The sequence below is a fragment of the Schistocerca piceifrons genome, chromosome 3 (genome assembly GCF_021461385.2).
Source record: "Schistocerca piceifrons isolate TAMUIC-IGC-003096 chromosome 3, iqSchPice1.1, whole genome shotgun sequence".
In the NCBI taxonomy this organism is placed as follows: Eukaryota; Metazoa; Arthropoda; class Insecta; order Orthoptera; family Acrididae; genus Schistocerca; species Schistocerca piceifrons.
Genome location: NC_060140.1, coordinates 666,383,756 through 666,408,923, shown reverse-complemented (window position 1 = coordinate 666,408,923; position 25,168 = coordinate 666,383,756). Strand labels below are relative to the sequence as shown.

Below are 25,168 nucleotides of genomic sequence, written 5' to 3'. Positions count from 1 at the left end.
GAGACAGCCACAGGATCAACGAGGACCTCATTACCTGAGGTCAGACCAGGTACCGAGGAGTGGGCCTTAATGCCCGACAGCCGGCACAGGCTACCCCAAACGACGGAAGAGGGAGTAAAACTGTTAAAGGAGCTGGTGAAAGAGGCCCAACAAGCTTTTTTGCTGTCTTTGATGATTCTACGGCATTGCGCTCGGAGTCGTTTGTATTCAATACAATTCGCCAATGTAGGATGGCGGCGAAAGGTGCGTAAAGCACGTCGTCGAGCACGGATAGCGTCCCTACAAGCCTCGTTCCACCAGGGGACGGAAACGCGACGTGAAGAAGAAGTAGTATGAGGAATGGAACATTCGGCAGCATTGATGATAACAGCCGTGAGGTATTCGACCTGACTGTCACAACTGGGAAAATCGTGGTCCGGAAAGGTCGCCAGGGAGGAGTAAAGTTCCCAGTCAGCTTTCAGTATGTTCCAGCTCGAAGGACGTGGGAATGGGGTGTGGTGCAGGAGATGAACGACACAGGGGAAGTGGTCGCTCGAATAGGTGTCAGAAAGGACATACCACTCGAACCGACGGGCAAGAGTGGTAGAACAGATCGAGAGGTCCAAGTGGGAGTAGGTATGAGTAGAGTCCGAGAGGAAAGTCGGGGCGCCGGTATTGAGGCAGACAAGATTGAGATGGTTGAAGACATCCACCAAGAGTGAGCCTCTTTGACAGGATGCAGGAGAGCCCCAAAGGGGATGATGGGCATTGAAGTCGCCAAACAATAAGAACGGCGGGGGAAGCTGAACGATCAGGTGCATCATGTCAGCCCGACTAACAGCAGATGACGGTGGAGTGTAGATGGTACAAACTGAAAAAGTAAAAGCAGACAGACTAATGCGGACAGCTATTGCTTGGAGTGGGGTGGTCAATGGGATGGGACGGTAATAGACATCGTCCCGAATGAGCAACATGACCCCACCATGAGCTGGGATACCGTCCACAGGGGTGAGGTCATACCGCTCCGAGGTATAGTGGGTAAAGGCAATACAGTCAGTTGGGCGCAACTTGGTTTCCTGGAGACCAAGGACGAGCGGACAGTGCAGGCGGAGGAGCAGTTGTAATTCCTCCCGATTAGATCGAATACCTCTTATGTTCCAATGAAACAACGCCATCGCTAGTCAAAAAGTTGGGGGAACGAGACGGGGGAAGAGCTGGTCACCTCGACGGCCGCGGAGGGCCAGGTTGCGAGGGAACAACGCTACAACCGCCGGGAGGCGGATCCGGTTCCATCGACTCGTCGCCAGCTGCGGCCACTGTCCCTGGTTGTGTAGAAGGGGCCGCATCATTTGCCGACGAAAGGCCGGCGGAGCGCCTGGCAGCAGAGCGTCCCGGCGAAACTGAGGACGGCCGGGAGCAGCGACTCACGGATGAAGCGTCAGACAAAACGCGCCGGGGTGGAGAGGGGGATAGAGACTTCTTCTTGGAGGCCGCCTTGGAAGGCCGAGGAGGCACAGGGATGGTGGGCTGGACCTGAAGAAGGTCCTCACGCGCGGGGTCCGTTTTGGAACGCCGGACCTCGGAAGCTGGGGTCCGGAACGTTTCCCTGATGGACACCTGAGAAGAGGATCGCTTCTCAGGTGGCGTGGGGGGGGGGGGAGGAGGAGGAGGAGGAGGAGGAGGAGGAGGAGGAGGAAGGGTGGCCCCTGGGGCAGAGGGGGTGGGGGCCACGGGGGAGGAGGATTTGGAAGGGAGGGATTTGGGAGGCGGGGGCAGAGCCCCCTGATGGGCGGAGGAGGCGGAGGGGGGACAGGATAGGGGTGAGGATACCGCGGAAGGAGTGGACACAACTGAGGCAAATGAAGTGGTCAATGGCACGGGATGAAGGCGGTCATACTTCTTCCTGGCCTCAGAATAAGAGAGACGATCCAAAGTTCTGATTTCTTGTATCTTCTTCTCCTTCTGATAGGCGGGGCAGTCTGAGGATCTAGGCGAGTGGACGCCAGGACAATTAATGCACCGAGGTGGTGGGGTGCATGTATGTTCCTCACGAAGAGGACGTCCACAATCGCCACAAAGGGGCTCAGTCTCACACCGTGACGACATGTGCCCAAAGCGCAAACACCTAAAACAGCGCATAGGAGGTGGGACGTACGGTCGCACGTCCCCCTCGAAGGCGAGGATGAAGGCCCCGGTGTCGATGCGACGGTCTTTGGGGCCACGCTGGACTCGCCAGACGAAATGCACGCCTCGGCGCTCCAGGTTGGCCCTGAGCTCCTCATCAGATTGTAGCAGGAGGTCACGATGAAAAATAACCCCCTGCGTCCTATTTAGTGCCAGATGTGGGACAATGGATACTGGGATGTCCCCTAGGCGGTCGCACGCCTGGAGCGCCGCCGACTGTGTGGCGGAGGTGGTCTTGATAAGTACGGACCCTGAACGCATCTTGCTGAGAGCCTCGATTTCCCCGAAGATGTCCTCAATGTGCTGAACAAAGAACATGGGCTTGGAGGTGGCGAATGTCCCCCCATCGGTTCGAGAACAGACCAAATAGCGGGGGAAGTACTTCGCCCCAAGCCGGCGGGCCTGTCCCTCCTCCCATGGAGTGGCCAAGGGGGAAAGGGCAGGAGAACCAGGACTAGAAACGGTACCTTTTCTTTTGAAAGACTCGGCCGCAGAGCGACCTGATACGTGTTGACGTTTCATCTGCGAAACGTCCGCCCCGATACCACCCACTCCAACCAGGGGCTCTCCCCACGGGCGCCACCCAGCCGCAGCAAGGGCCACCTGGCAGGATGACCATTGCCGGGAGTCCTGATGCCCCAAGGAGACGGGCATCTACTCCTTGGCCGACGTGGGGAGGGTGCAGCTCAGGTATCGGCAGTACGATCCCTGTGTTGTCAGGGGGCTACAACCTAGAGGGTACATGACGACCCCACCACAACGGGCTGGCTACCGTGCTGGATTTCTGGTGCCATGGAAAGTCCATCATGATCGCTGGGGCAGACGGAGATGCACTATGGGCGTAACTTGGACAACCCATCAGGCGTTTAGGCCCAATTTGAGGAATAGTGGGTACGGTTACAACGCCGGTACAATACTGAGTGCCAAGGTCTTAGTGCACTTAGGACCAGTGGTACACCACGTAAGGTGTCCTTCCCCAAAAGGCTCGTACTTCTGTAGAATTTTGAAAAATGGAGGTCAAACCCCAAGGGGGACCAACACATGGAAGGCCGAAACGGTTGAAACTCCTTTTAGTCGCCTCGTACAACAGGCAGGAATACCTCGGGCCTATTCTTACCCCGGACCTGCAGGGGGGTTTACACTGCATGTCACTGTATTTCGCTCTGTGGTACTCAAATGTGTATATTTTGTAATGAATGCCATCAAACTATTCCAGGACAGTGGAAATTAAAATGTCCTGTAGCGCCTCTCCTGCTCCCAGTCAGTTGGTTTGACATCCTGCCCTCTTTATTTATTTACTTACTTAAAAAAACACACCTCGCAATTAATACTGGATAGGATTATTTGTAACCAGGAGAACAAGAACTCTTCAGAAAAACTGGACACTTTATTGTCTATTAGCTAATAACTTGCTCTTCTGTGTGACATAAAATTAAATATAGGACACCTAAAACCAGTAAAGACAAGAGAAAGGCAAGACAGTACACGTTTCTTCAATCCTTAGGTCCTAGCAATTTCTCTCTCTAATCTTGCTACAGCTTTACATGGTGTGCTTTCCTTTCTGTGAAAGGGCTATTACCTTATCAAAGTTCGTGAAAGGTTTTGCTACATGAAAAATCAAAATGACGTTGTCTAATACTGAAAAAGCTGTTAATACAAATAGTACCCAAGACTGTGTGGTTACTCGATCTGATTATGTCTATTTTGTCACTTTGTGCTGGAGAAAACAAAATAGGCCTTTCTAATATTTCAGAAATTGTAACACCAAATAAGTGAGACTGTTTTGGCAATAATGATCATTTTTATAATATGTCAGAACATAATTCACAAAGTACCAATACGAAATACCTATTTGGCCAACTACAAGCAAAAAGCTTTACATTAGGAAATAGCTTCACATTTCATTGACACTCTCCAGTTTCTCATGCACGAGACCGAAAAGTAGTAGAATGATATTTTTGTATAAATCGTCATATTCTTCCATAATTTGTGTGATGTCCCCGTTTCGTCTCCTTTCTCGTTCTAACAAACAGTCTTATCATCACTAACTCTGTAACTATTCCTACTACTGTCAAAACTCATTCTCCAGTTAACTTCACTAACCCTGCCACAATCACTGGTTTAGTTATCCAGTGATTATTCTCCGGTTAGGCGTACAATGCATTTTCCGTGCTACTCCCAGAATGGAACTTAAGCGGCTGCTAGCCGGGGACTACAACTGGCCCTGTCTCATGTAGCAATCTGGCCAAAAAATTTCTGTCAAAATTTCACTTTCTTGGATATACCGAGAAGATAATACGTAATCTTTCTTACCTGTTAGTCATTTATATTCACTCTGGTAGTCTGAATCTACAGATTTCGCTAGTAATTATAACAACGCTGAACATTCGCAAACTGAATCAACCACATAAACAAGCAGCACTTGGCATTCACCGGTTTGGCTTTATTCCGCTCAGCTCGTATGGCCCCGTCCCATTTTGTATGCAGGAAAGTTTATTTCTAGATGTGATGAGGATTCCCCTGGCAGAGACATCACGTACACTATGCACGCATTCAAAAATCAACTTATAATAATTCTGAAATAAACTTAGAACGTGCTCAAAAACCAGCAGGGGTGTGTTTCAAAATAATCGATATACCGACGTGTGCTGGATGCTAGGTGCTTTGTGAAACAAGGACCCCCCCTCTCCCCAAATATGAATTTGCCCCCTCCCCCGGAAATTGCCGCCTGGTTCAGATACCCTGGTTTGCCCTCACTCCCCACAAGATCCGGGCCTGCTGCACACGCGTGAATCTGGCAGCTTAGGCGTGCCAGCAAAATTTTTTCCGGGTACCATGTGGCTGCTACTGCTGCTTGCACAGCCACCAGCCACATTTCTGTAGCCAGAAGCGGGAGAAGGTACTACTCATATGCGACTCAACCGTGCGCGTGCATGAGCCTGCTCGTAACTGATTAAATGAGTCTAATGTAAACAGTTGTGACGTCACGCTCATCGAAGGCAATTTGTTGTTATGAAGCACTGCATAGTCTTCCGAAAGCCTCTGACACATTTTGCTGTTGGCAGACGCTTGTATGAGCACTGTGTTATTTTATATGGCGCATTTCCTATGCAATTTAAATTTTATTTTAGTTTTTTCTCTTGTTCTTGTTTTAATGCTGCAGTATTATTCTGCAGTAGTGGGATACAGTAATATCCTTTGTTAGAGTAAATTACAAAAATTTAACTGAAAACTAAAACAATGAAAAATTCCCGGAATTCTAAAAAATTCCCAGATCTCCCGGTTGTCCCAGGTCGTATACACCCTGCAACATCTGTAAACTGCTCCCTCGGATTTATAACTTTTTACAAGGGAACAGGAAAAATATAAAATGTTGCAGCATTTCATAGAAACTCCAAATACCATGTTATATACTGAAAACTAGCAATTTTGCAAATCATTTATGTGAAATTTTGCTGTTCCTATATACACTCCTGGAAATGGAAAAAAGAACACATTGACACTGGTGTGTCAGACCCACCATACTTGCTCCGGACACTGCGAGAGGGCTGTACAAGCAATGATCACACGCACGGCACAGCGGACACACCAGGAACCGCGGTGTTGGCCGTTGAATGGCGCTAGCTGCGCAGCATTTGTGCACCGCCGCCGTCAGTTTCAGCCAGTTTGCCGTGGCATACGGAGCTCCATCGCAGTCTTTAACACTGATAGCATGCCGCGACAGCGTGGACGTGAACCGTACGTGCAGTTGACGGACTTTGAGCGAGGGCGTATAGTGGGCATGCGGGAGGCCGGGTGGACGTACCGCCGAATTGCTCAACACGTGGGGCGTGAGGTCTCCACAGTACATCGATGTTGTCGCCAGTGGTCGGCGGAAGGTGCACGTGCCCGTCGACCTGGGACAGGACCGCAGCGACGCACGGATGCACGCCAAGACCGTAGGATCCTACGCAGTGCCGTAGGGGACCGCACCGCCACTTCCCAGCAAATTAGGGACACTGTTGCTCCTGGGGTATCGGCGAGGACCATTCGCAACCGTCTCCATGAAGCTGGGCTACGGTCCCGCACACCGTTAGGCCGTCTTCGACTCACGCCCCAACATCGTGCAGCCCGCCTCCAGTGGTGTCGCGACAGGCGTGAATGGAGGGACGAATGGAGACGTGTCGTCTTCAGCGATGAGAGTCGCTTCTGCCTTGGTGCCAATGATGGTCGTATGCGTGTTTGGCGCCGTGCAGGTGAGCGCCACAATCAGGACTGCATACGACCGAGGCACGCAGGGCCAACACCCGGCATCATGGTGTGGGCAGCGATCTCCTACACTGGCCGTACACCACTGGTGATCGTTGAGGGGACACTGAATAGTGCACGGTACATCCAAACCGTCATCGAACCCGTCGTTCTACCATTCCTAGACCGGCAAGGGAACCTGCTGTTCCAACAGGACAATGCACGTCCGCATGTATCCCGTGCCACCCAACGTGCTCTAGAAGGTGTAAGTCAACTACCCTGGCCAGCAAGATCTCCGGATCTGTCCCCCATTGAGCATGTTTGGGACTGGATGAAGCGTCGTCTCACGCGGTCTGCACGTCCAGCACGAACGCTGGTCCAACTGAGGCGCCAGGTGGAAATGGCATGGCAAGCCGTTCCACAGGACTCCATCCAGCATCTCTATGATCGTCTCCATGGGAGAATAGCAGCCTGCATTGCTGCGAAAGGTGGATATACACTGTACTAGTGCCGACTTTGTGCATGCTCTATTGCCTGTGTCTATGTGCCTGTGGTTCTGTCAGTGTGATCATGTGATGTATCTGACCCCAGGAATGTGTCAATAAAGTTTTCCCTTCCTGGGACAATGAATTCACGGTGTTCTTATTTCAATTTCCAGGAGTGTATATTTCACTGGGGAGCTCCAACAGGATTCAGATGAATAACAACGGACACAGTGTTGCAATGTGACATGTTCCACACACAGGAGGATCCCCTCTTTTGTGGGTCTATGGAATGAATAATTAATCTAACAACTAATCTAAATGTAATTGGATGTAATATCATCTGACAGAGTCCCCAAATTTTCAGAATATTAGTGTCATATGCTTGTACATTGCCGTTTCCCGTAATGAGCAACACACCTTATTGAAACAATTGAGAATACTTCAAGACATATTGCACGAGGAGAAATTTTGTGTTCAAGTGTTCATCTAAATGTTTACTTTAAGACATTACTACCATGATTGGCATCATCTCACTGTGGAATGTATGTCTGTTATTGAAGCACTGCATATAAAAAAAGTGATCTTTAGCCATGTTCCAAGTGTGGTAACACTACTTCTACCAATCAGACTGGGAATTCTGCAGAATCATGCTAAGTTAAAATGAATTACGTTACTTTTACCAAATAATAACTTTAATATAATTTTACCACAAAAAAATACTTTATCCACAATAAAGGAGGCACGAACTACAGAACAACAAAGTCTTATCAATGACTTCTGAATTATACATTTCAATGCCTACTTTCAGTAATATTAATATTTCACAACTACATGAGTCCATACATAATCATAAGATTATGAATTGCACATACCTTCTCTGAGTGTTGCAATGTCTACCCACATTTTGTAAAGACCTTTTTCACCTTCAAAATCTGATACATCAAGGCAGGTCAGAAGATTATTTAAACATAGAAGTGCTCGGCACCTCACCACTTTGGCTCTGAAATCAGAAATGGATGAATAAATAACTAACGTTTTTTATACACTATGGGAGGGGTGTTGACAAGATGAAAAGAGGTAAAATAGTGACATTCTTGTAACCCAGACTGAGTCAATGTGCAACTGACTCTACAGTTAGTCATTAACCACAGCAGGCCCCACGTCATGTGGACTAACCACCGGATCTGTGTATTCTACTGCACTCCTGACGAAGGTCATCTGCTGCTAAGCCAGGAACACTGCTGAAATCAACAGTGCATCACATCCACTGATTATGGACAGAATGTTCTACGCTGGTGACAACTACGACATTCTGGAAATTTCTTAGTGTATTAATCTACTCACATTGATGACTCAGCTAGACTACTTTTGCTCAGTGTACAATGTAATGTTTGTTTCCCTGTGCTTTTATCAATAACTGCTTTATTATTACATAGAGGGCCCAAATTAGCTAATTCTACACATCATACAATAACTCACTTCACTATAAAATCAATGTTTCAAATTTATCTCTAACTACAATCTTCACTTTTCATTTTGAAGAAAATTGCAAAACACCTCACCTCCACAAATTATTCACGGAAATCTTTTAGAATGAGTAAACCTTAACATGAAAAATGATCAGCACTCTCAACACAAGGCAGAGAAATTGCTCAATGCTTTTAAGCAGTGAAAGAATCTACCATGTGATTCTATCAGTACCAAGTTCTTTTGTAAGCATTAATTGTCACATGGAAGGTAGTAATGTACAACTTGACATTAGAGATAAGATCATATCCTCAACTCTGACAATACATTAAAATATACAACCGAAAATAAACTATTAAGCTGATTGGTGAGCAGATCCCTTCTGCAGTTTTTCAGATAAGGCTAGGCTAAAATTAATGACAAAAGAAGAAATTACTGCAGAGAGCATTTCACACTCGTCAAAAGTAATTTGCACCATTTGTGGTACTCACACACAGTAACAAGTTCGTCAGTTGTAGTTATGCAAGATGAATTGGACTACAGGGTGTGGCGCAGGAACTTCCTTATTTAAAAAATAATAAATCAGAAAATATTGGAGACATCAATTTAATTCTTTTTTCTTTACAAAAAGTAACATCTAATGTTTTCTTCTATTAAGTTTTGAAAATGATATCTTGAAGGTGGCCTCCGTTCAGCTCAATGCATTTGGAGAGTCAAAATTGGAAGTTTTGGCCCACTTTTACCAACATGTCTCTGTAGATGTTGGCAGTAGCAACACGAATATTGTTCCATAGCTCAGCCAGGGTCTGCAGGCGATTGGTATGCACCAAGAATTTGAGACAGCCCCATAAGAAAAAGTTGCATGGCGTTACATATGGTGAGCGTGCTCATCACTGGGGATCACCTTCCAAAGAGATGAGATGATAGGGATAGTGTCTGCCTGACATGGTCATCAATGTTCGTGCCGTGTGAGCTGTGGCGCCATCTTGTTGGAACCAGACGTCATGCACATCCATTTCTTCAAGTTCTGGAAGAAAAAGTTGTTCAATCATCTGAATATAATGCTCAGAAGTGACCGTCACTGCCTTATTATTCTCTTTGAAAAACCATGGGCCAGTACTACCAACTTTAGATAGTGCACACCAAACAGTCACATGTTCTGTATGCAGGGGCTGCTCATGAAGTTCTTGGGGGTTTATATCACTCCAGTACCACATCTTTGGTTTATTTATGCAGCTCGACAAATGAAAATGGGCCTCATCACTGAAGAACACTAAGGCGTTATGAGGCGGCTCATCGATCAAGGCTTCATATGCATTTTTCGTGAAACAAAATCACGTGGGTGAAGTGTGTGAACCACTGATAGTTTATACCGATGAAATTTCAATTCTTCATGAAGAATTCGAGTCACTGTGCATTCAAAAATAGCAAGAGCTGCTGCAAGTTTGCGTGCAGATCACTTGGGGGAATTCAAAATCAACATCCTTAAGCTCTCACTTTTCAGGCGTTCTGGTGGTTCTTAAAGGTCCTGGTTTCTTTTTCTGTACACTTCCAGTATCCATACATAAGGTGTCTACCCACAAAACAATTTATTTCCCATCAGGAACGTGACCCGCAGGCGCGATGTTGAACTGTTTCCTGAATGCATGCCGAATTCCCATGACCAAACGCCCATTCGAAATGTAGGCCGCAATGGCGAACACGCGCTCCTCTTTTGCTCACTGCATAATCACTACTAGACTAACTTTTTATAAGAATTAAGTCTCGCACTTTTTATTGCACTGAAACCCAAACAATGAGTAACAACAATGAGTAACAGCACTGTGTGCCGCGTGTTTCAAATAAGGAAGTTCCCGTGCCACACCCTTATGTGAGTAGTCACAATAAAAAAAAATATAAGGGCCAATCAAACTGTTTCCATTTGAAGACCTTGCTGCAGCACATATACAGTGTAGTGCAACTGTGATGTGGATACACAAGCTCCGACACGCAAGCTGTGGATCAGAGTGGCATGTGTGTCTTTCCAACGACTGTGCAGTACATGTAAAAACTTTAACTGTGGTGGTGTCATTACCGAATGCGTCCAAACAGGACCAACATGCTGTTATTCCCTTCTTGGCTGCCAAAACACAAACTCTGGTAGGTATCCATCACAGAATGAAGAATTGTGTATGAGGGAAGCATGTCTGTTGAAAACCACCATTGCGGAATGGTGCACTAAGGGGGTGCTGCTTTCTAACTACATATGTCCCCATATTGCAAATGTCAAAGCGGAAATTACACCAACTCACGTGGGAGACACTATCACCTGCCCTATAGTCCTGACCTCTCCTCATGCAATTAACATGCTTTTGGTCCACTACAAAAGGTCTTGAAATGTCAATGATTCCTGTCGCATGGGGACATGCACGGCAGTCAGTTACAGACTTCTTCATGCAGCATGACATGTTTTTTTACCAAACACGTATCTTCAACCTGGTGGGTTGGTGAGAGGATTACCTCAATGCTCTTGGCTACTTTGCCTGATTGGCATACCAATTCTGGACTGTATGACCTTCAAACAGGAACTTTTTGATTGCTCCTTATAAATTTAAAAAAAAAAGTAACTAAAACTGAATAATTAGAAAAATGTGTCTACTAAAAGAAGAAGAATACCTTCCTAACCAATTAGTTTAAATAGTGGCCCCCATAACTGGTGAACAGAAAAATACAGTTCAGAATCTTCTCCACGTTTTGACTGACAAGTTGCTAGTTGCCTTCTTGTCAGTATACAACCTCAAAGACAGTGAGTATAATTTGGCAGATGCTCCAACTGACTAGGAAATTAATCAGATGCAAAGACCATTCACCCTGCATATTTCATAAGCAGAAATATGCTTCTTTCACCAACTGAAACTTAAGATTTCCCCTCTCATCAGTTCATTAGGCTCCAACTTCGCAATGCTGAAACTGATTGATTGGACATGGTGCAATCTGCCAAATTTGTTCTAACAAGTCTGCTTGGTTGTGCATCTTTTGTCCCAACACCACCAGCTTGCACATGGCTCTGACAGGAAAGATCTCCTCTTCTACTGCCAGTGGACAAAAATTTTATCATCGGCTATTTTATTTTTTATGGCTATATTAAAGCAAAACCAGACTTTCAGACAAATTTTAAACTTGTGCAACGTGTCAACCGTTCATTGCCATCAGCTCCCAATTGCATTCATTTTGCAAATATATCGATATGTTGTTGCATTCTTCATCCAAAATTTTATTTGATGGAGCTCACCATGTCAGTCTATCTCGTGCACGTCTCATCACCACTGCATACCTACAGCAACTTATGTCCATATGAACCTGCTTACTATAGTCAATCCTTGGTTTCCTCTTACAATTTTTAACCACTGTACTTCCCTCAATTAGCAAAGTGACTATTAATTGATGGGTCAAGCTGTCCCTTATCAACCAATACCTTATTTTAGTCAAGTTGTGCCATAGATTGCTTTACTTTCCGATTCAATTCAGTAGCTCTTCATTAGTTATTCAATCTATCTAATCTTCAGTAACATTATATTTCAAAATCTTTTACTTCTCCTTGTCTGTACTGTTTAATGTCCATGTTTCACTTCCGTACAAGGCTCCACTTACACAAAACCTCTCAGTAAAGATTTTATAATAAATAGCTTGTCATCAGATGTTAAAATACGTTTGGCTATTGCCAGTTATTTTACTGCCCAAGTACGAAAACTTATCTACTATTTTGATGTCTCATTTGCCTTTTGAATTCCCTCAGCATTGCCCAATTTAATTCAACTACACTCTGTCTACCCTCAGTTTCACCTCTGCTGATGTTGATCTCGAAACCTATTTACAAGACACCATTCAGTCCAATCAGCCGACATTTTAAGTTATTTTTTGTCTCAGACAAAACTACAATGTTTTCAGCAAACCCTAAAGTTTTTTTATTTATACTCTCTGAACTTCAAATCTCTTTCAATATTTCTCTTTGGCTTCCTTTACTGTTTGCTGAAAACAAAGAATGATTTACAACCCATGGGACAATCAAGGATAATAATAGTATTTTATTTCTCTGTAAAGCAATTATCAAGAAAAGTGTTTTTGTATCTATTCTGCTTACTTTTAGGCATTCTAAACATGGATTTAAATGTTATCAGGACTATCACCAACCATTGTAATTCCTACTGTGTCAACTAATGGAACTCATAAACGGTCATCTCTATTTTTTCTATTTTTGAATGTCCTTTTATATTATGATCTTAAAATGCAAAAAGGACAAACTCTTCTTTGAGCTCATTTTGAATGTAAATACAAAACCACAATTGTCAGGCAACTATTTGATCCTCTCAGCAGATTACTGTGGCACTTCTTATGCAACACACCACAACATGTATTTTGTGAATTATGTCTACATTATCTGCAAGAATGGTGAAAACTTGTTTACAAACGTGGTAATAGTGATGCAAGGTGGTACCTGTTGTAAATATTCAAAGTTTCAGTGTTTTCTTGCAGTAATTTACATACATTTTCAGGTGGGAAAGCAATTTTCATCCAGACTTTTTGCACCAACTGTTGGTGCACTACTGCTTCATGAACCTGTAAATGACAAGAATTAATCCAATATATTTGCAACACATTTAAGCAATGAAGTTACATACTCAAGACTCTCTACACAACATATCCTAAAAGAAAATTACTGAAGTAAATGGACACTTATTTACTATTAGAAAAATCATAAGAGAAACAGCACAGCTAATTCATTATATAAGAGATAACTGGGTTTCATGAACCTGAAACAGGAAACCAATTTGTGATACCGTGCACAGATTCGGACGATGCTGATACTGATGTGGAGATTTTTAGTGACACCAGTGAAGACAACATCCTCATATAATCATCTGACACTGACTCAGCAAGCCATGCTGTGGAGGGGAAGTTCTAGCATGACATCAGCAAATATAACTGCATTGAATAAGATGCAGATGGCCAGACTGACTAATATCCCAGCATGGGTGTCTGCAGTCCTATCGACAACACCTGTGGCAGACCTAATGAAACTAGAGGATGATCACAGACGCTAATCAAAGCACACCTGATGGACAATACATACGCTGACTCCACAGAGCTCCACCAGTGATGTAACTTCTGTTTTATTACAACTTGGAAACTGTGTTAGTAGTAGCTCTTGCCATAAACTAGCAGAGAGCAAATTAGCAAATTATCCCTTTTGGTGGCAGAAATTTTCAAACAAAGTTCAGTTATTGCTTCAGCATCTCACTGCACAGCAAACAGATGGCAGAAAAGAGTAGTCTGCAGCAGATGTACAGTATCATCAGAAAATGGAAGCACTACAGCTACGAAGTATCACACTACAAGCTGTGTTCAACGTACTGAAAGATACTGTGTCAGTTATTCTGGCATTCATTTCATTCAACAAAAACTTGGCCGAGTACGTGTTTCATTTTCAGAAACTTTCCAAGAAAATTTCGAAGCTGTCATGGTAATAAATCCTTCTACACAATGTGCATTATTTTTGCCACAGTCACCTCAAAGGTAGTGCAATTGCTCAGGAAGGTGTGCCACCTCACCCCCCACCCCCCCAAACAATATAGCTATATGTTGCTATTTTTAAGTATCTGCAGTGTGTTAGCTGACACTGCAGTATGAAAACTGATGCTGTAACAGCTACGAGAGAATGGAACCAGTGTAGAAAGAAATTCAACCAATCTTATGCAGAGTGGATTAGCAATCTTCAAGTCCTAACATTGTGTCGCAAGATTCAGAGTGAAAATTCCCCGTGTAAGGAATCCTATGCTGAGCCCTTATCTGAGACGATGTAATCCATTTAACTCATGACGAAGACTGAAAGCATTAAGGAAGACAAGTAAATGCAGCTTTTTCTGGCTTTCAAAGAGCATTTGACACTAAAACTTGTAAACAAAAGTATGATAGTGTGAGGCATCAAATGAACTTTCTAAATGACTTGAGAATTACTTGGTTGGGAGGACACGGCATGTTATCTTGGTGGGATAGTAATCAATACATGTAGGAGGAACTCCAGCTGCCCAGCGGAGTGTGTTAGGGCCCTTGCCATTCACTTGTAAGTTGATGAGCTGGCAAACAATTTTACTTAACCTCAGGCTTCTTGCAGGTGATTCAGTTATCTATAATATCAAAGAGTCACAGTTGAAATCAGTCACCTAAGTTCAACAATTGGTAGGGATATGAAATTAAATGCTCACATAGGATCAGTTGTAGGTAAAGGAGATAGGATACTGGGAAAATGCAATCAGTCTACAAAGAAGATTGCTTATGAATCACTCATATGAACGATCCCCCAATATTTCTCAACCGTTTTGGGATCCATACCAAATAACACTAACAGGTGATATCGAATGTATGCAAGGATGTCAGCATCAATAGTCAGTGTGGAAGAGTGTCACGGCAATGGTGAAAAATCTGAACTGGTAGCTTGAAGATAAGACACTAACTATCCCATAAAAGCCTACTTACAAATTTTCAAGAATTTGTATTAAGTGTGGAATCTAAGAATATACTACGGTGTCCTAAATATTTCCATATGGGTCACAAAGACAAGTTTAGACTAATTATGGTGTGTAATGAAACACTAAAAGTAGATGGGTTTCGCTACTTCAACAGTGAAATAACTGACGATGATCAAGTACAGAATGAAGTTATAAAATGCAAGCTGGAAATAGCAACAAAAGTATTACTGAAAAACAGAAATTTGTAAACATGTAATTGTTATGAAGTCTTTTCTGGTGGTATCTGTATGGAGTGCAGTGTTGCATAGAATGAAACATGGGACAATGAGCTGCGCAGACAAGAAGAGAATAGAAGCTTTTGAAATGTGGTGCTACAGAAGAACACTTACGATTAGATGGGTAGATCGTGTAACTGATGGAGATACTGAATATAATTTGGGAGCAAAGAAATTTGTGGCATAAATTAGCTAAATGAAAGGATCAAGTGATAGGACACATCCTGAGGCATCACTGGTGCTGTTAACGCAACTACTGATATGTCAGTGATAGATCAGATTGAGTGGATTTGTCAAGTTGATGCAGTTTCACTGCTCAACTTTAACATGTATTGTCTCATCTGATAAGCAATGAAACTGCATCAATTTGACTAGTTACCTTGATCTGACCTGTCAGCAGTTCTGTTAACAGCATCTGTGGAGGCAAGGCAAGAAAAGACTGCAGAGGAAACAAGTGCTATTACTTGGAGTGTATTTTTTCTTTTCTTCCTGCTGTTGTTTATTTTGTGGTCGGTCTTATACCAACACTAGGGCGAAGTTGCATCCCTGGCTGATATAAAAAGGCAATATTTTGCTGACCCCAATATACTGCCAGATGAAAGTAGCATTACCTTTATTCTCTGTTCTCAGAGTAGTCTTTTGGTGGTCCGGATCCTTCCGTGCCACCTCCCCTTCGATCAGTGCACTTTTATATGCTGATTTTTTGTATAAAGCGAACACGCCTAATGCGGAAAGGCAAAGCAAATCTTAGAACGTACTTAATAACTCATTGTATAATGCGGAAAACAGCCTGTACAGTACTACTGTATTACAGTTCATTAGTTATGCGTGACTCTACAGAATACCTCTGTTAAGTGACGCAAAAACAAAAAAAGAAGTCCAGCACAACATGGTGCTGCTGGTGTGGACCTAAACCCCCACTGCTCTGTGCAACAACGAGTAAGTTACGCTCAGTGTCGGTACAGTACATCAAAGGAAATGGCTCATTTGTCAGTGCTCTGTTTGTTGGCTTTCTCGTTTTCCTCATAACTGCCGCATGCTGCCGCATATAGGAACACTGTTGCACATCTACAACCACACTGCTGCAATATGCACAGTGAAAGAGGTGGGCATTGTTCAGTTAAACAATGTTTTTACCCGGCAATGTCATTATTTTCTGCCAGTTTCAGTTGACTAGTAGCACTTTAAGAGATACAGTAACCTGATGTTGAACAAACGATATGTGCCATTAACACTTAATGAAAAGATTAATGTAATCAAGGCGAGTGAGAAAGAAACTCTCCGTGTGCGAAATTATGTTGTGTTTCAAATGTGGTAAAACACAATTTTATGAGACTTTAAGAAACAAGGATAAAATTCGGGATGAATGGGAACAGGCAATTGAAAAGAAAGGCAAAGAAGACTGGAAATGAAGACATTAACGAAACAGTGTGGGAATGTTCGTAAGGGTGCGGCAAAAAAACTTAACATTTATCTGGACCGATGTTGCAGAGGCTCTGAAAGTCACTAAAGATCTTGGAATTACAGAGTTTAAGGCATGCACAGGATGGCTGGACAGTTTCAAAGTTAGGCACATCATATTGTGGAATGAAGTGTGTGGGGAAGGTAGCAACAGAATGGAAGACAATACTGTCCAAATTAATTGTGAATTATGACCTGAAACATGTGTTGAATGCCGAAGAAACAGGACTGATTTATCGCGCACTGCCTTCAAAATCGCTAGCAATTCAAGGTGAAAAGTGCACTGGCAGAAAAATGTCTAACGAACGACTCACAGTACTGCTGTGCGGAAACATGTTAGGTGAAATGGAGAGGCCACTGGCAATTAGAAAGGCGGCAAAACCATGTTGTTTCAAAAACACACATGTCAGTAAGCTTCTAGTCACATGGTGAAGCAATAAAAAGGCGTGGATTGTGAGTGGTCTTATGGAAGAATGGCTGGGCTCTTTCAACGCCAAAATGAGAAAAGGAAATTGTCAAGTTCTCCTTTTCCTAGACAGCGCAACCTCCCAGCCAAAAGTAACATTTCAAGTGTGAAATTGGCTTGGTTGCCTCCAGGTTCAACCAGCCTCACACAACCCATGGGCCAGGGGTTATTTACACATTCAAGTGTCATCATAGGTGATTACTGATGCAATCTCTTATTCTTAGTGTTGAAGAAGCCGAAAGTGTGTTTGCTCTTGCATGGTCAGTTTCTGTCCTGGATGCAGTAAATTGGACTGGCTAGACATTAACGGAAATAAAACCCGAAACTGTCACAAACTTCTTCAACAAAGTAGAGTTTGGAAGTCAAGAACAAGATGCTTCTGTGGCCATAGAAGTTCAAGAAAATGCAGCAGCAATTGCTGAATTAATAAAAATGCAAAACATTTCATGTAGTGCATGTTATTACACTTGAAGTGATGACTTTCTGTCAGCTCACTCCACTTTCACTTCAGCAACAGATTTAATAGAAATTCACAACCCAGAGGATGATGATGATGAAACAAAGGAAAAAGAAGAGGAGCAAAATGATGTTCCTGGAAAAATTAATACACCTGAAAAAGCCACTGCATGTGTAAACAATTTTATGCAATTTGCGACACACACAAATTCTTGCAACTTGTTGGAACAATTGTATGGTGCAAAAAATTGCCTAGAAAAAACAATTTTGAACAGGAAATTAAAACAAGTTTCCCTCCTTGATATGTGGCGAAAAGAGTGAAATGTAAAGCAAATAAACATGGAAATAATATGTATTTAAATACAATAATAAATGAATTTAAAGTTCGGGTAAAAATATAGAAATGCCGTGTTATTTATCAATTTGTCAAATATACAGCAAATGAACATTTACTGATATGTATAATTAAAAATTTTTGCTGTACTTTTGTGCACAATACCTGACAAACTTGAAGTATCGCAGCAAGTTTTGTGTAATCCGGAAACTTGTCCAATTGGGAAAATTTACTAGTATTAAATGACTAAAAGAGACACTAGATGGATTAAGGAATTGCTGGAATTTGAAATTAGATAGTACAATGTTGAATCTAAATTTCAATATATCAACAATTGACCCTGGTGTCTATTACAAAAATCAAGTTTCACACATTTTAATAGTTGCTGTTTATGTGAATGATATGCTAATTTTCAGTAACTATCCACAAGAGAAAAATTTTACAAAACTAGTTTAAGGGAAAAATTTAAGATGAAAGATATTGGTGAAGATACAAATTGTTTAGATATCTGAATTTCTAAGAACTGCCAAGAAGGTTACCTATGGATAGACCAGACACATTACGTGGAGCGAATTCTCAACATATTTACAAAGAAAGAGTATAACTCAATACCTACGCCACTGGACATCCAAATGCCCACTCACGACATGAGTCCAAAAACAGAACAGGAGCAAGAAGCTATGAGGAACATACCCTATCATGAAGCAATAGGAAGTATAATGTATGCTCAGTTCGGAAGAAGACCAGACCTAGCTTATTCAACAGGAATTCACAGTCATTTTTGTAACAATCCGGGCATACCAAACTGTCAAGCAGTCAAGAAACTTCAGATCTCTAAAAGGAAAGAAGGATATGAAGCTATTGTTTTCGAAAGTAGAAGACTGCCGCATAATAGGTTACTGCGATGCAGACTGGGTTGGATATTCTAACAACAGGAAGTCAACAACTGGATATGTGTTAAATATCAAGGAGCAGTAATATCCTGACAGAGAAAGGAACAGCCAAGTCTCGCCTTATCCACAACTGAGGCAGAATATCTGACCCTGACCTCAGCATGTCAGGAGGCTCTATGACTTCAAAGCTTAGACAACGAAATACCTCCAGACCCCAAGGAGGAGCATATCGAGAGCTATTATGTGGCAACAGAGCAGAAATTGAATTATCTAAGCCTAGTAGCTACAAGAATTGAACTAAACATAAACACACAAAACACCACACTATAAGAGAAAAAGTAGAGTCAGCCAAGTCACTGTGGAGCACTTATCTCCACACTACATGCTGCCAGATTTTATGACAAAGCCTGTGGCAAAGCCTCACCATCGTCTGCTGCTACAGGAGTTTGGCCTGAAAATATTTTATTTTTTTTATTTTTATTTTTTTAATTGTATGATTCTGGTGGGGGAGTGAGATTTTAGAATTTATGCCTTGAATGTGTATACATATTTTGAATTGCTATGGATGCTGTTATTCTTTATTCTGTGGACTGTATAATAAAACAGTTCATTTAATTGTGTTGAACATGTCAATATATACAATAAATCTACAGTTCCTACCAGATAACATCGGCAAATTATTCTGCTAAAAGGCACAGAATCCTAAAAAGATCTGGCTTTAGGAAAACTCCTTTATTTGGCACTTCTCTTATCAAACCACAAGATGATTTTCTTGCTCAAACTGCATTCTCCTGCAGTCCAGAAGAAAGTACTTGCACTCTTACATAGTGGATATTCAGGGTCTAAAGTAATGTCATGATGTTACATTTAATGACATGCAATAGACAGTGATGTAGAATGGGTCACGAATGCATGTGTGCAGTGTTAGGGAGCAAACAGCCATATTTCAAGTATTCTCTCCATGGCCACAATGGACCAAAACGGATGATTTTTTGCAAGCACACTTTGACCATCCATTTCTCAGTACAATGTGATTAATTGGGACAGATTCAATTTCAGAGTTTCCCCAGGTATACAAAATTAGGCTCAATGTTGACAAAGTCACTGCTTAACACAATGACTAGGATTCTTGTAATAGGTCTCCTTACAGCAATACTTATAGACAGTTGTCTGTAATTTTCTTCAAAGATGTTTTTGGATCTTGGCTCTTCAAAAAGTATTCAATATTTTCTAACAGTGTCATTTCATCTACAGTTGAATGGAGACACACAAAAATTCATCAAGTTCTTTGAATTCATATGAAAAAGTACTGTAGCCCACCACTTCTCACAAAGCAATGACTTTGTTTTTTACTAGCTGTAGCTCTACTCCTGTTGTGGTTAAAATCTTGGCAGAACTTTTGCATGGAAATCAACTCCAGTGACTTCATCTGATGCCACAGCAGCTGCGTACCATGGTATCTCACACTGTGATTGGAACAATGGACTAGGCACTATTTGCTGTAGGCAGAGGTTCTCACCAAACACATGAGCCAGGCTGCACCTGTAGCAGAGTAAAGTTACAGTACTATGGCAGGCATCAAAGTATGGCTTCACTGAGCAAAGTCTATTACGGATTGAGCCTAATGGACCCAGAGCCATCCTGCCTGGACCTTATTAATCATAATGATGGCCCTGGTATGAAGCAGGCTCATATGTGCCACTTCTATTACCCCATACATAGTGTCAATACAGATATGGAGATGGTTAGTGATACTTGCGAAGACATATGATTGCATTTGAAAACTATGGTGTTAAGGGCAAGTTCGAATATGGTAACAGCAACAACAGTCTATAGGCAAAGATGCAGGAAGCTAGATTGACTAGAGTGCAAGCAGGAGTAGCTGTTGTTCTATCACTGGTGGCACTTGGTGCAGGTTTTGTGACAGTGAAGATCACGTTGACCAATCAATTCAAAACTAACAGGCAATAAATCTGCTCTCTACACAGAGTTCACACAGCTATGTACCTTGTGTTCTATGACAACGTGGCTAATCTGTATTGTATGAACTGATTTTTGTGCTTTCGTATTTCACTTAGAACTTCCGGGCTAACAAGCTGTGGTCAATATGAAAAACTTTCGCTGGCCGATTCATCTCTGGTTGTGGGAAACATCCTCAGAAGTCAGGCTGCTTCACCTATGAGGATGTCTCCCACAGCTGGAGATGAAACGTTAGGCGAAAGATTTACATACTGACCACTTCCTGCCAGCCTGAAAGTTTTAAGTGAAGTTAACACTCGCTGTGAATGCCTACTCTATATGAGTCACTGGGATGTTGTTTAGACACAAGGGGAGGTTCGAGGCCATGATGTTGCTTGTCCTCTCCAGCAGCCATGCACAGCCATTGTTGTCAACCTGCCTCTTGCACACTGAGATCCTGAGTTCAGAAGCACTGTGCCACCCTTCCTCTGTGGTGCCTTCCAGCACTGTGGGTTTTAATGGCCAATGGCAATTGCTAATGAGGGGCCCTGACCACCAGCTGCCGACTTAGCTCTTGGTTCCCATTAACACTGCCAAGACACCACAATGCCACGCCATCCACATGAACCCACAATGCCAAGTTGGAGAGTCACTGCCACCTTGACAACTAGAACAATGGTTCTTCCAACCCCCCCCTCCCCCCATCCAAATATCCAAATTGCCCTCTCTTGCATCACTACAGCACATGCTGAGTCAGTCATATTTTGTAACAGCCTTCCAATTGTTCTTGCATATTTGATTTACTTCTAGTCTGCACAATGGACATAAACAACATGAAAAGGTAAGATTGCCATCTTAAAGTATAAGACCTGATTCTCGTCCTTTGGTATATTAGTTCAGAATTAATATGGCAAAATATCTACTTACTGTGAAGTGTAGTCTCTCAAACAATAACCTTTAATAAATATTACCTCTGCAGACAAAGTCACAACAGATGTTTCATAAGATGGAGGTTCATCATCTGGGATACTCGAGTCACTCAAAATATTATCACTTGTTTCGGAAGAGTCAATCTCCATTGTACTATCTTCATCATCTGTAACATAAATGAGAGTCAGAACAAAGTTTGAATGCAAAACAAGCCAACATTATACTGTGTTAAAATTTGTTGACACACTTTGGCTGGAGCACAGACGTGTACCTTGGTTGCAGCTCCCTTGGGCTTACCTTTGTGACCAGTAGATGAGAGTACCTGAAAGACTGACGTATTCGGTAGTAATACCTGGTTACAAAAGTGGAGATACGCATATTTATTAATTATATACCCATCTTTCTGCTTCACGTGTTCTCAAATTTACGAAAGAAAACTGAACAACTTTTCTGGGAATTACCATCTAACAGCAACTCTGTGCGGCATCAGTAACGCTTTCCTATGGTGGAATAATACATGACCTTCCAAACTCAGTTACGTAGAACTAAACAAGAAGAATTATCCTGTTGACATTTTTTGTGTCCTAGCAAAGTATTTCGATTGCCTGGATCACAAAATTCTAATTAGGAAACTAAAATGGTATGCAGTTAAAGACATTCCCTTGTAACAGAAAAGTGTCATATCAATAAATGATATGACAAAAATAAAACTAAATTCTTAAAATAGAGATATTAATTATAGTGTTCTGAAAAGTTCACTGTCTGGTCAGCTCCTGTTCTTGATTTACATGAAGACTTACTAAGCATATTGGAGCACTCTTAAAAGACCTACTCAGCCGCACACATTAGCATGGGGAGGTACAATACTGATATGAAACTTCCTGCCACATTAAAACTGTGTGCCAAACCGAGACTAGCTCGGTATCATTGTCTTTCGTGGGCAAGTACTCTACCGACTGAGCTACCCAAGCACGACACACAACCCATCCTCACTGCTATCAATTCTGCCAGTACCTCATCTCGTACCTTCTTGCAGAGTGCTAGTTCTGCAAGGTTCGCAGGAGAGCTTCTGTGAAGTTTGGAAGGTAGGAGAAGAGATACTGGTAGAATTGAAAGCTGTGAGGACGGGTCACGAGTCATGCTTGGGTAGCTCAATTGGTAGAGCACTTGCCTCTGAAAGACATTGGTTCCGAGATCGAGTCTCCGTCCAGCACACAGTTTTAATCTGTCAGGAAGTTTCACTTCGTGGTGGTTTGCCGAGTATAGATGTAGATGGCACTTATTCTATGAACAAATAATGTAAACAAGTCTTGGATGTCAATATGTCCTTCCTTGAAATACTACTTCAAGCGATTATTGGCGTTTATACAGGGTGAATGTGAAAGTCACAATTATGACACTTAACATTCGATGAAACACGTGCTTGCCAGGAATTTTTTTACTAACAAAGATACATTCCAAGATACATGTGGGGTTCTCTTAATGAGAGACGATATACATTAATTTGCTGTTGCATTTTGATAATTCACATGAACAAGATCTTCTGGGTTTACACTAACTGATATTAACATTTTATGCAACAAAATTAACTCACTGTTATAACAGAGAGTGCGGCATTGGTGGCAATATGGAAATTATAGAGAACTATTCCGCAAACCTAGCACTACCAGAGTATTAATTTTGCCAATTTCCTATTAGAAATGGAAAAAAAAACTGTGTTTGTAATGTAATATCAAAAATTTTTCATTTCCATTTATTCATGAAATACCTTTGAAATTATGCAGTAGACTCGGTGTGAGATGATACTACTCTATACACAAGAGTGCAGCTGCTCTGCGAGTCTACAACACAATTTTGTAAACATGTCTATGGCAACGCCTCTTCTTTGCTCTACAGAAAGTTATGGTTTTCGTCTATGGCTGTTTTGCACTTTGGAATTCAGACCAGTCAAAAGTGCTGCCAGGCATCAGGGATTTCCTTAAGTTGTCTCGACTGTAGTAGTAGTGTCTTAGCAGTAAAGAATAAATGTATTAAACCTTCTAAATGATGCAGCATTTATTTTTTTAAATTTTTTTTGCACATTTTAAAGTTTATTATGAAGTCTCATCTCTTGGACTGTGTCATAAAATGATATATTTGTGTAGGTAAGTTCAGTGGCACATGTGGAAACTGACTGAAGTACTTTGCGAATCAAGTTAGTAGCAAAGACGTAATGAATTTACTCATCATGTATGATAAGGCAGTTTTTCACACATCCTAGTAGTTATCACACTATATCTCCGTAACTATGATAGGCAGGTGGTTCTTACCCCCATAGTAATTGGTACCTGACAGTAAGGGATATGTGTACCAAGTTTTGTTGGGATTGGACCAGTGGTTTAGAATATGGGGAACATGCACGCATACAGGGTGTTTCAAAAATGACCGGTATATTTGAAACGGCAATAAAAACTAAACGAGCAGCGATAGAAATACACCGTTTGTTGCAATATGCTTGGGACAACAGTACATTTTCAGGCGGACAAACTTTCGAAATTACAGTAGTTACAATTTTCAACAACAGATGGCGCTGCAAGTGATGTGAAAGATATAGAAGACAACGCAGTCTGTGGGTGCGCCATTCTGTACGTCGTCTTTCTGCTGTAAGCGTGTGCTGTTCACAACGTGCAAGTGTGCTGTAGACATCATGGTTTATTCCTTAGAACAGAGGATGTTTCTGGTGTTGGAATTCCACCGCCTAGAACACAGTGTTGTTGCAACAAGACGAAGTTTTCAACGGAGGTTTAATGTAACCAAAGGACCAAAAAGCAATACAATAAAGGATCTGTTTGAAAAATTTCAAAGGACTGGGAACGTGACGGATGAACGTGCTGGAAAGGTAGGGCGACCGCGTACGGCAACCACAGAGGGTAACGCGCAGCTAGTGCAGCAGGTGATCCAACAGCGGCCCCGGGTTTCCGTTCGCCGTGTTGCAGCTGCGGTCCAAATGACGCCAACGTCCACGTATCGTCTCATGCGCCAGAGTTTACACCTCTATCCATACAAAATTCAAACGCGGCAACCCCTCAGCGCCGCTACCATTGCTGCACGAGAGACATTCGCTAACGATATAGTGCACAGGATTGATGACGGCGATATGCATGTGGGCAGCATTTGGTTCACTGACGAAGCTTATTTTTACCTGGATGGCTTCGTCAATAAACAGAACTGGCGCATATGGGGAACCGAAAAGCCCCATGTTGCAGTCCCATCGTCCCTGCATCCTCAAAAAGTACTGGTCTGGGCCGCCATTTCTTCCAAAGGAATCATTGGCCCATTTTTCAGATCCGAAACGATTACTGCATCACGCTATCTGGACATTCTTCGTGAATTTGTGGCGGTACAAACTGCCTTAGACGACACTGCGAACACCTCGTGGTTTATGCAAGATGGTGCCCGGCCACATCGCACGGCCGACGTCTTTAATTTCCTGAATGACTATTTCAATGATCGTGTGATTGCTTTGGGCTATCCGAAACATACAGGAGGCGGCGTGGATTGGCCTCC

General features: G+C 42.6%; 1 protein-coding gene across 1 annotated transcript in view; it reads right to left on the bottom strand.

Annotated features, from left to right (window-relative positions):
• The window catches only part of LOC124787716 (HEAT repeat-containing protein 3), a 309,813-nt gene that overhangs the window by 36,523 nt on the left and 248,122 nt on the right, over positions 1-25,168 (bottom strand). The window contains exons 8-10 of the mRNA XM_047254560.1: positions 21,664-21,788; positions 12,817-12,938; positions 7,748-7,875 (exon numbers count right to left, since the gene is read on the bottom strand). Of these exons, the coding sequence (XP_047110516.1) occupies positions 7,748-7,875; positions 12,817-12,938; positions 21,664-21,788 (375 nt within the window). The remainder of the gene's footprint in view (positions 1-7,747; positions 7,876-12,816; positions 12,939-21,663; positions 21,789-25,168) is intronic.